The sequence below is a fragment of the Cucurbita pepo genome, chromosome 15 (genome assembly GCF_057944985.1).
Source record: "Cucurbita pepo subsp. pepo isolate OVF chromosome 15, ASM5794498v1, whole genome shotgun sequence".
Classification (NCBI taxonomy): domain Eukaryota; kingdom Viridiplantae; phylum Streptophyta; class Magnoliopsida; order Cucurbitales; family Cucurbitaceae; genus Cucurbita; species Cucurbita pepo.
This window is the reverse complement of record NC_141812.1, coordinates 2,581,020-2,591,774: the sequence shown is the minus strand read 5'-3', so window position 1 is coordinate 2,591,774 and position 10,755 is coordinate 2,581,020. Positions and strand designations below refer to the sequence as shown.

Here is a 10,755-nt window from a genome sequence, read left to right as displayed (position 1 = left end):
TTTAATGTTTGAAAATAAATAAATAAATAAATAAAGGTTAATTATCCTTTTACTTTTATTAAAAATAAAAATTAAATAAATAATAAAAATCTATACTTTGTTTAAGAAAGAATATTAAACTTGAAAATAGTTTTAAAAATACATTTTAATGTGTGAAAAGTATTACAAAAATATGACTGAGTTTTCAAAACAAATTATTAATACCTTTTAATTTAAAATAAAAATAGAATTTAGAGGTATTTTTTTAAATAAATTATAAAATTTAAGACTATTTTTATTAATTTAGCCATTTTTTAATTAGGGACTAAAACATAGGAATAAACCTTCCAAACTTAAATTATATATGGTGGATGATGAAAGTCCCAGTCGACTAATTTAGGGAATGATCCTGTTTATAATTAAAGAATACTCTCTCCATTAGTATGAGATCTTTTTGGGAAACCTAAAGCAAAGTCATGAGAGCTTATATTCAAAGTGGACAATATCATACCATTGTGGAGAGTCGTGTTCGTCTAACATGGTATTAGAGTCATGCCCTAAAATTAGTTGTGCATACTATTTGTGGGGAGTCGTGTTCGTCTAACGTGGTATTAGAGTCATGCCCTAAAATTAGTCGTGCTAATAGATTGGTAAATCCTCAAATGTCGAACAAATGAGTCGAGCCTCGATTAGGGGGATGCGTACTTTGTTCGAGGGGAGGTGTTGCCCTAAACTTAGTCATGCCAATAGATTGGTAAATCCTCAAATGTCGAACAAAGGAGTCGAGTCTCGATTAAGGGGAGGACAGGAGAAAATGACTGAAACTCTCCAAAGGAGTCGAGCCTCAATTAGGGGGAGACGTACTTTGTTCGAGGGGAGGTGTTGGATGATGAAAGTCCCACGTCGACTAATTTAGGGTTTATAAATAAATAATAAATTAAAGATTGGGTGTTGGATGATAATTTTATTTTTCAAAAATTGGGTATAGTTAAAGAGATGAATAAATTGGAATATGATTACAATTATTAATTAAAAATAAATTAAATGCTTATATAATTGTTTTCCAAAATCAGGAACTATCCTCCTGACCTCTGTGTGTTTCAAGCTCGCCTTTAGTTCTCGTTCTTCCCGCCGGAAACTTGCTTTCCTCGCCGGATAACCGCTTAGACTCCGGTGAAGCTCCTCTCTCTTCCACAGGCCACTCATCTTTCTCATTTTCTCTACTGTTTTTCCTTGGATTGGTCGGAATGGATTTCGATCTCCATGTAAATTTTCTAATGACTCGGTTTTGTGTCGTTTGTTGTGTTCTGTGAGAATGTGGTCGGCCTGCTGCTCGTCGGAGGCTTGCTCCTGACTGTTCGTTGATAACTATGACCTAAGTTCATTTGATTTTAGATTTCTTTCCTTGTTCTGTTCTTTCTTTTGTTCTCCGGTTGTTTGTAGTTCGAGGAAGTGATCACAGAGGGAGGCGTGTACAGAACGATTTCGGCATGAGATGGTACCATTTCGATTCTTTGTTTTTTTATGAGTTAGAACTTTCTTGTAGCTGCATGATATTGTTATTCGCTTCTTTTCAAGCCGATCATTCTATATCATTACGTTTGATGAGATCTTGTGCATTGTTTGGTTTTACCACAGGATCAGAGAAGTGACAAACAATTTTTGTTTGCGTTCTTCCCTCGATAATTTCTGCCTCTTCTATGCAGCTTTTTGACTCGCAAAAAGTCTGACATTATTGGAATCTATATGGTAATGGTTGAGTGGCTGAACTTTTTTTCTGCTCGAAATTTTAGTAACTCCTTGTCCTTATCTATCTATTCATTTAACCTTCAATTTTGTTTTTAGTTGTCTTTGTCCTCTAAGACTAGGGCGCTGGAATTTGGTTTGAACTTTGAAGAACTTAATTTGTATTTTAAAAACAGATTATTCTGGTATCATGTCGAGGTCGAACTTTTGAATTTTACGAATTTCTTATCGAACTGTTATTCCAGTAATTATAATTCCATCTCGTGCTTTTCAAGTTCAAGTGCGCTAACTGGTTGAACATTACTGAATGTTTGGCTCGCTCTGTCTGTGTTCCGTAATTAGAATTGTCACTGACGAGTCGTGCGTGAGTGTAGCTGTTAGTATTTCAAATGAAGCTTGTGATCAATTCGATTAAATTGTTTCTTCTTCCCAGTTTGATTATGTTCTTCTGTTAAAGGCAGTAATTATTCATAAGTGCAATTCTACAAGCTCCTGTTCCCCAGTTGCTTCTCTGGTTCAAATATCTTGTATTATTTCAAACTGAAAAAGTGTCCATGGCATCTTGTAGAGTCTAATTTTGTTATTTCATCCTGGTTATAGTGTTGACAGGTGGAATGACGAATCTTCATGTCCCCAGAGTCCCAAAATGGCGTCGAGTTTCTTTAACGAAAAAGGATTCAGTGAATGAAATCTGAAGCTGTTGCAGAAATATGTGGACGACAAGCAGGGGAGATGCTTCAAGAGCTTCGGTATCATGTGGCATGAAATTTCATGATGATGTAGATTCATTTTCATGGAAAAATGGTCCTTCTATTGGGAATGATGACTTTTCTAAGCGAGGAGTGGGCAAGTTTCACTGCAGTGATCTAGAATGGATTAATAAGATTCCAGAATGTCCCGTATATCATCCCTCAAAAGAGGAATTTGAGGATCCTCTGGTTTATTTGCAGAAAATTGCTCGGGATGCTTCAAGTTATGGTCAGATATCCTATTTTTTTTTTTCTATTCACATCATCATTCCATGCAATATCTTATTATCTCAATAATTAATGAATTATGAGAGTTTTAGATGATAATGAATGGGAATAAGGATAGTTTAGTTTAGGCATTGAAGTTGTTGAAGTACTGTTGTTCTGCAAAGGAACTTTTTTCAGGAGAAGGAATCTTTAGTATAGTCTAGTCAAAATTGGATATTGGTCATAGTTGATTCAGTGTAGGCACGTGAGATTAGTGATATATCATTACTATTTTCCTTTTTCTCTAGGCGACCTTTATTTAAAGTTGCTACATACAAGAAGTTTATGATGTTGGTTGACTCTCAAAACATGAAGTTATGTTCACTCGCTTACTCCTTTGAAATTTGGGATATGTGGTACTGATGGTGGTTTAGAGTTTGGTTTTGATTATTTGTGCGTTTAAAACACCATCTGTTCTATTAAATGGATCTTTTTTAGTCCTATCATTCTTTCATTATATTTTTGTCCAATGGTTTGAACCGTTCGTCATTATTAGTTTATTATGATTTATTTTTTTGAACAATGCTTCTCTACAAAGCTTACAGACTTCGTTCAAAGTTTTGATGTTAGACTGATTCACTTCAAATGTTCATACTTAAGAATTATATTTCTCATTTACTCTATACGTTTGATTGCTGCCTTCTAATAGTCACTTACTTGACTTCTTATCAGACTACAGGTTCTATCAGTGATCTTTCTACATATTTTGTTATATTTCTATTACACTCCACACAAGTTTTCACATTGTGCATTGTGCATAAATTTAATGTATCCTATGCCAGATGATCATGTAGATACTATTGAATTTTATTGAGTTCGTCAAAGCACAATACAGATGGCCATTGGCCAGTCTTAAAATAAACATTGTGCATCAATAGTTGATACTTGTGATTGTTTAAGATGAGTCTTGTTTTTTTGGGTTTTCTTTCCTAGTGTGTTATATACTTGTCTTTCCTTTATGGGGCTATTTTCTTAGCCCTTGTGTCTCTTCTGTAAGTTTTCCAGTACTTTCATCATTCCCAACGGAAGTTTTTCATGGTTTTTATACTTCCCACTGACCTTTACCCTTGTTTACGAATTTAGAACTTGGTAATTTCTTTAGACCTGTAGATTGGACTTTATCAAAAAGCGCATCCTTAAAATTTTCGTTAATAATTTTAGATAACTGAATTTCATATAGGTTGACATTTTGTTACGTTAGTTCATTGGGAAACCTGTAAAGTTAAAATCGTAACATTTAAAACAAGTTTATATTGTAAGTAAAAGTTGGTCCTTCAACAATCTCTCCAACATATTGTCATGGTTGTAAGTAAAAGTTGGCCCTTTAACTCGATTGCTTTGGTCATTTTGACTTGATATTACAGACATAACCTCTCCCATTTCATTTTGACTTGATGAAATCATGGTCATCATATATTTATGCACGAAACTTTTTAGTAATACTATTCTATTGCATTTCACTTAAGGCCTGAAACTTCTGTCACTTTATTTGAGTACCTCCCTAATACATAAGAGCTTGTAGAATGACTAATCTTCTCTTAACAACTAGGTGAACGTATAATTTCATTTCACTTTCCCAATCAAGAGAGTCCTCTTTTTGTTTTTTGTTTACAATAATTGTTGCTTCTCATTTTCATTGGAACTTTCAGGTATGTGCAAGATAGTTTCTCCTTTTAGTGCTTCTATCCCTGCTGGGATGGTTTTAATGAAGGAAAAAGTAGGATTCAAATTCACAACCAGAGTTCAACCACTTCGTCTTGCTGAGTGGGACGCAGATGATAGAATGACCTTCTACATGAGTGGGAGGTGTGTTCCTTACATAGTAAATTATTCTGGCCTTATTATCCCTTGTTTATTTTAAATTTTGATACGACTTTACAGAAATTATACCTTTCGCGAATTCGAGAAAATGGCGAACAAGGTTTTTGAGCGTAGATATTGTAGTTCTGGGTACCTTCCTGCCAAATACTTAGAGAAGGAATTTTGGCATGAAATTATTGGTGGGAAAACAGATACCGTAGAATATGCTTGTGACATTGATGGTACAGCATTTTCGTCTTCTCCAAATGATGAGCTTGGGAGAAGTAAATGGAATTTGAAGGTTTATCCATTTTTCTTCTTTTGTTCTATTTTGTTCCTAAAAGTCTTTACCTAAGTTTATATGAAAGATAATTGTCAGAATGTGACTAACATGATATGCAGATGGTGGAAGTTGAAAGGTAATTCGCCCATGTAGATCGTCTTTTATGGTCAATGAGCTTGCCGACTCATAGAAGCAAGCACTCTGTGAGAGTACTAATAATAGGAGATAGTGGTGATTGATTAGCTAGGGGTAGGGATTAAGAGACCTTAGAGGGGGAAATGGTTCGACTACGAGAGAGACATAGCCCTCTTGAAAGGCTATGATACTGTACTTTCTTTTTTGATTTTGTAATTTAGTTATGTATTGAGTTTAGTATTATTGGGATCCTAACACTGCAATGCAACTGACTGTATATACGAGTTCTCTTGGGGATTAGATTCAGTATTACAGTACATATCTGATAACATTGCTTCTATTGATGAGTTACTTACGTAGTTTTTCTGTTTTTAGTTAAGATAAATGGGTTCAAATGATCAGACTCAGTACATTCATAATTATGAGTTTAAACTATACCCATCACCTATTTAAGATGAATTGCACGATATTTGTCACAGTTTTTTGAATAAAAATATGAAATTTAGCTGCGAGATAAATGCTTATATATGCTATTCTTCTTTCAGAAACTATCATTGTTACCCAAGTCTGTCTTGCGTCATTTAGAGATGGAGATTCCGGTAATGAGATTGCTTCTTTTATATATGATACTGTGGAAGTTTCAGCCATAGTTTCTTACGTGACTTGGTTTGAATCTTTCAGGGAGTTACTGAGCCAATGCTGTATATTGGAATGCTGTTTAGTATATTTGCCTGGCATGTGGAGGATCATTTCCTGTATAGGCATGTTACCAAGTAGTCAAGATTTTTTGTAATCAGTATTACCCTCGGATGATAAAATTATTTTATTATTTCTTTGTGGTTTACTTGCATTTTCATATCTTGCAGTATTAATTATCATCACTGTGGAGCATCGAAAACTTGGTACTGTATTCCTGGTGATGCAGCTTTAAGATTTGAGGGCGTTGTCAGAGAAAATGTGTACAAAGATGATATTCTATCAGAAAATAGTGAGGATGGAGCTTTTGATATTCTTTCGGGGAAAACAACATTGTTTCCTCCAAATATTCTGCTGGAACACGGCGTCCCTGTATACAAGGCTGTTCAAAAACCTGGGGAGTTCATTATTACCTTTCCAAGAGCATACCATGCTGGTTTTAGTCACGGTGATACATTATAATCATTATCCTATGTTTTTCTTGTTCCTTATCCAACTACCTGCATTGTTTCTTAGTTTGTGACAGATTTTTTTTTCTCTTCAAATCTAAAGGCTTCAATTGTGGTGAAGCTGTGAACTTCGCTGTGAGCAATTGGTTTCCTTTGGGTGATCTGGCTAGCCAGCGTTATGCTCTTCTCAATAGAGTTCCCCTACTTCCTTACGAAGAACTTTTGTGTAAAGAAGCAATGCTTCTCCATACAAATATTGAACTTGAAGATTCAGATCATGCATCCATGGAATCAGTCTCTCACCGTTCCCTCAAGATATCTTTTGTGAGTTTGATTCGCTTCCACCATTGTGCTCGGTGGTTACTCATAAAATCCAGGGTGTGTAGGAGGATTTCTTCAAGGTCCCATGCCACCATCCTCTGCAGTTTATGCAAACGTGACTGCTACATTGCATATGTCAATTGCAGCTGTTATGGACATCCTGTGTGCCTTCGCCATGGTATACTTCCTCAATTTATATTTGAGAATATGTTTCACATCCTATCAAAATATAAATGAAATAAATAAATAAATAAATAATAGTATATCTGTGTGTGCATGTATGTATGTTTGACTTCTTTTTTTTTTGGGTTAAAAAAGGATCGACCCCATTTATTTGCTGAGTCTTCTGAATGATGTATGTTTATCTTGGGTCGTGGACTATTTTTGAGTAAAGAAGGAATGTGGCCCAAAACTGACAGAGTAGATTAGCATGACAAAGTAAATCTTTTGTCCCATGTACTTGCAAATTTTCATCTGTTTATTAATTATTACGATAGCAGCCTGCAACAATATGAAGAAAAAGAACAAAGAACATACAAATTACGTCCATTAAATGATATTAATATTCATTGTTCTGTTTTAATTCCTATGCTTACCTTGATTGCCCACCCAGATTTTGATTCTATTAACTTTTCATGTGGGAGAAATCATACACTGGTTTTGAGGGAGGACATTTCAGAAATGGAAACTGCAGCCAGGAAGTTTGAAAAGGAAGGAAGAATTTTAGAGGAAATGCTTGAGCGAACCAAAAGTAATCAGGACTTATATTCTTATCCACTGTCCAATTTGTTTCAGAAAGCTGAAGAAGAGGGTTACAATGCATACTGTTCGGTGACATTTCGGTTGAACCCTGAGCTCGAAGAAGTTGTTGGTAGTTATTCACAAGAGAACGAAGGTTTTAAAACTAAGCAGGCTATGGCGAGTGGTGCTGCTGACATATTAAGTACTGAAATGTCTGAGGCTTTACGTAGTCCTAAGCCAATCAATGTAAGATTTAGTTGTTTTCTTGAGATCTGCTTTTCTTGTTCACAATATTTTAGTGAGTGTAACTGCCCAAGCCCACCACTAGTAAATATTGTCTTCTTTGGGCTTTCCTTTTCGGGCTTCCCCTCAAAGTTTTTAAAACATGTCTACTAAGGAGAGGTTTCCACACCCTTGTAAAGGGTATTTCGTCCTCCTCTCCAACCGACGTGAGAACTCACACTGAGACTCTCCATAATTTGGAGGAAGGCTCACATTCTGGTTTAACTGAAATGTCACTTGTTGCTTCTTTCTAAGCAGATACAGAAACATGCTTATAACGAATTAGGGAACCATGAAGCCCCCAGTTTCTCTCAAGTGTTGTGCTATACATGCGAGTCTTTTCCTTCCCTTCAGTCAGGGAAGAACTGCTCAGGATCACATATTCAACCTCGGGCGGATCAGAATGATGATGATGATTCGGACATGGAGATTTTTAGAGTTAAGCGTCGATCATTGAAGGTGAAAAAGAACATCACGAATGATAACAGGATAAAGCAGTCTACTCAACAGGTACTGTGGATAGAATTGCATTCAGTTACGCTCTAATTTAATATCTAAGATTTTCTTACTCTTTGCTATTGATATTATGACTATATATGCATGTGTACTGAGTGCTGTAAAATTTAATCTCGATAATTTTATTAACTGAAAGGTTTGGTATTAATTGTGAGTAGAAATATATTTTTGGTTTTAATACTACTTTGATCATGGACTCCTTGTACTTTTGGTTTTAGTTCATATTAGTTCATGCAGTTTCAAAATGATCTTGGTCCTATACTTTCAAAATATCCATTTTAGTCATGTACTTCTTCTCAAACCAGAAACTTGGTCAATGTCTATGCTATTTTGTCGAAAGATACTTCATCGCTTTCGGCTATAACCTCTCCCTTTATGTTTCCGCTAATGAATCAATTGTAACGGCCCAAGCCCACTGCTAGTAGATATTGTTCTCTTTGGGCTTTCCCTTTCGAGCTTCCTCTCTAGGTTTTTAAAACACGTCTACCAGGGAGAGGTTTCCACACCATTATAAGAAATGTTTCATTCCACTCTCCAACCGATGTGGGATCTCACAATCCACCCCCCATTGGGGCTCAGCGTCCTCATTGGCACATCGCCCGATGTCTAACAACGATGCGTAACGGGCCAAAGCGGATAATATCTGTTAGTGGTGGGCTTGGGTTGTTACAAATGGTATCGGAGCCGGGCATTGAGCAGTGTGCCAGTAAGGGCGCTGGGTTCCCAAGGGGGGTGGATTGTGAGATCCCACATCGGTTGGAGAAGGGAATGGAACATTTTTTATAAGAGTGTGGAAACCTCTCCCTAACAGACACGTTTTAAAAATCGTGAGACTAACGACGATACGTAACGGGCCAAGGCGGATAATATCTATTAGCGGTGGGCTTGGACTGTTACACCAATAGTCATTTGACTTTTGGTCTAATTATATACACAATGTTTTACTTATTAAGAACAATTTACCAAAAACTTCTGTTGAGCCTGTTGAATATTTGAAGTTGTAGAGTATTCTGGCTGATCTCAAATGTTTCTTTCTACTAGGGTCTCAAAAGACTGAAAAAACTCCATCCACACACGAGGTGTGGTCAATTAATGTCATCAGTTTGTTGCAAAGCTGACAAGTCAGTTTCCAAAGTGTTTCCTACCAGTAAAGATAGTGTCTTTGTAGATAGATCTAGCAGAACAACCATTCCCATCTCTTTAAAGTTAAAGAGATTCAGCATTGGGGAAGCAGGGAGTAGACAACAACTTGAACGCCACAGTAAAGAAATGTTCTGGCATGAACAGGGAAAGGCCTCACACAAACCTCTCCCTGCTGCTGAGTGTGGGCCGAAGCGCATTAAAGTCCGAGTTCTATCGTCATACCTGGGGTCTCACCACAAGTTGCATTGAAGCTTTTGGCTATAAGGTATTGTCCAGCTATCAGGTTAGTGATTGATTGATCCACTCTCAAGCGTGCTTTTTCGCTTTATTTTGCTAACGATACGATACGAAAAGAAAAGGAGTAGACGAATACAGTTGACTCAATGGTTGAATGTGTATATACTTTATGCAGGCCTAGCATATAGTTAGCCTATTGTTAAGGTTCTTGAGCTGCGTGTTTTTCGATCATCAGCCGGGGAACCTTCCTGCAAGAGTGATGATATGGGATGTGGATAATTGATAGATGTAGTAGTTAGATGTAACATGTAAATATTCTGGCCAAATTTTATGCTGATAAACAGGTGAATTCCAAATGCACATTGAATAAAATTGGCTCTATGATTCTCATTTTCTGTCTTCATATTAGGGGGACATCCGATCAGAACAATACAAAGAAGATTAGCATGGTCTTTGGGCAAAGATGACACGCATAAATCGAGAAATGGTATTAGAGCCAGACACCGAGCGGTGTGCCAGCGAGGACGCTGGGCCTCCAAGGTGGGTGGATTGTGAGATCCCACATTGGTTGGAGAGGGGAACAAAGCATTTCTTGTAACGGTGTGGAAACCTCTCCCTAGTAGACGTGTTTTAAAACTGTGAGGCTGACGACGATACGTAACGGGCCATAGCAGACAATATCTACTAGCGATGATCTCGGGCTCTTACAAACGGTAATTACTTATTTTGTTGTTAAACTAACAGAATAAAATGCAGAGAAATGCCTGTTTTTGCTCGCTCATGCATTTCCATCAAATCCATGGCTATGGATAGCGTTAATCAGGTAAGTTGATCTATTTGAGTTTAAACTTTTTAGATCCACCAAGGTATGAGTGTTCATAGTAGTTTTTCTTATGAAATATTTTTTCTTTTCATAAATCAATTTATTATTCATTACTTTCTTTTATTCGATTTTTTGCCATTTTTTTATATCATAAATCATTTAATTGTTAATTTAATACATGCACACATTTCTTTGAGGTCACATATAGAATTATATTATATAGTTCCTAAGTAGAGTTGTCGAGTAAATAATCTATGAAAGTTAACTACAATAATTCTTCCCGAAAGTGTAAAGTTCATAATGAAAAATCTAAAAGTTCGAACCCCAATTTTGCATATCCATTCTTTAAGTTCAACACATGCATAGGTGACTGATCTTGATCTTTTCTTTTTTTATGGTAATATATGTCTTATTTTTTTTATCTTTTGAGCTATGTTCAAATTGGTTATATACTTTTATCTTGGTCATTCAGGAAATGAGTTCATAGCTATTCAATAAGGCTACAAATAGGTACGCTTTATTCATAAAACAACTCCCTTTTTAGCTATTTCACCGTGGTGGAAGACAACCTAATGTATAGACCAATAT

The 10,755-nt window shown here is 36.2% G+C and overlaps 1 protein-coding gene and 1 non-coding gene across 8 annotated transcripts; both read left to right on the top strand.

Annotated features, from left to right (window-relative positions):
- Nucleotides 1-1,052: 1,052 nt before the first annotated feature.
- LOC111776470 (lysine-specific demethylase JMJ13) lies at nt 1,053-9,734 on the top strand. 7 transcript variants are annotated; one of them, XM_087118155.1, is made up of 12 exons: nt 1,053-1,477; nt 1,618-1,728; nt 2,326-2,703; nt 4,391-4,547; nt 4,623-4,842; nt 5,505-5,558; nt 5,641-5,732; nt 5,826-6,103; nt 6,208-6,603; nt 7,039-7,412; nt 7,704-7,958; nt 9,006-9,734. In XM_087118155.1, exons 3-12 carry the CDS (start codon nt 2,436-2,438, stop codon nt 9,354-9,356), a joined length of 2,445 nt encoding a protein of 814 aa, XP_086974281.1. In that variant the 5' UTR covers nt 1,053-1,477; nt 1,618-1,728; nt 2,326-2,435; the 3' UTR covers nt 9,357-9,734. The 7 variants fall into 7 exon arrangements, with proteins under 7 accessions (XP_086974281.1, XP_086974282.1, XP_086974283.1 ...); XM_087118156.1 differs by lacking the exon at nt 1,618-1,728; XM_087118157.1 differs by lacking the exons at nt 1,053-1,477; nt 1,618-1,728 and adding an exon at nt 1,788-1,923.
- A 6-nt stretch (nt 9,735-9,740) lies between these two features.
- On the top strand, nt 9,741-9,843 carry LOC111776528 (U6 spliceosomal RNA). Its single transcript, XR_015412019.1, has one exon. It is a non-coding gene; the product is annotated as a U6 spliceosomal RNA (small nuclear RNA).
- The last annotated feature ends 912 nt before the right edge of the window (nt 9,844-10,755 follow it).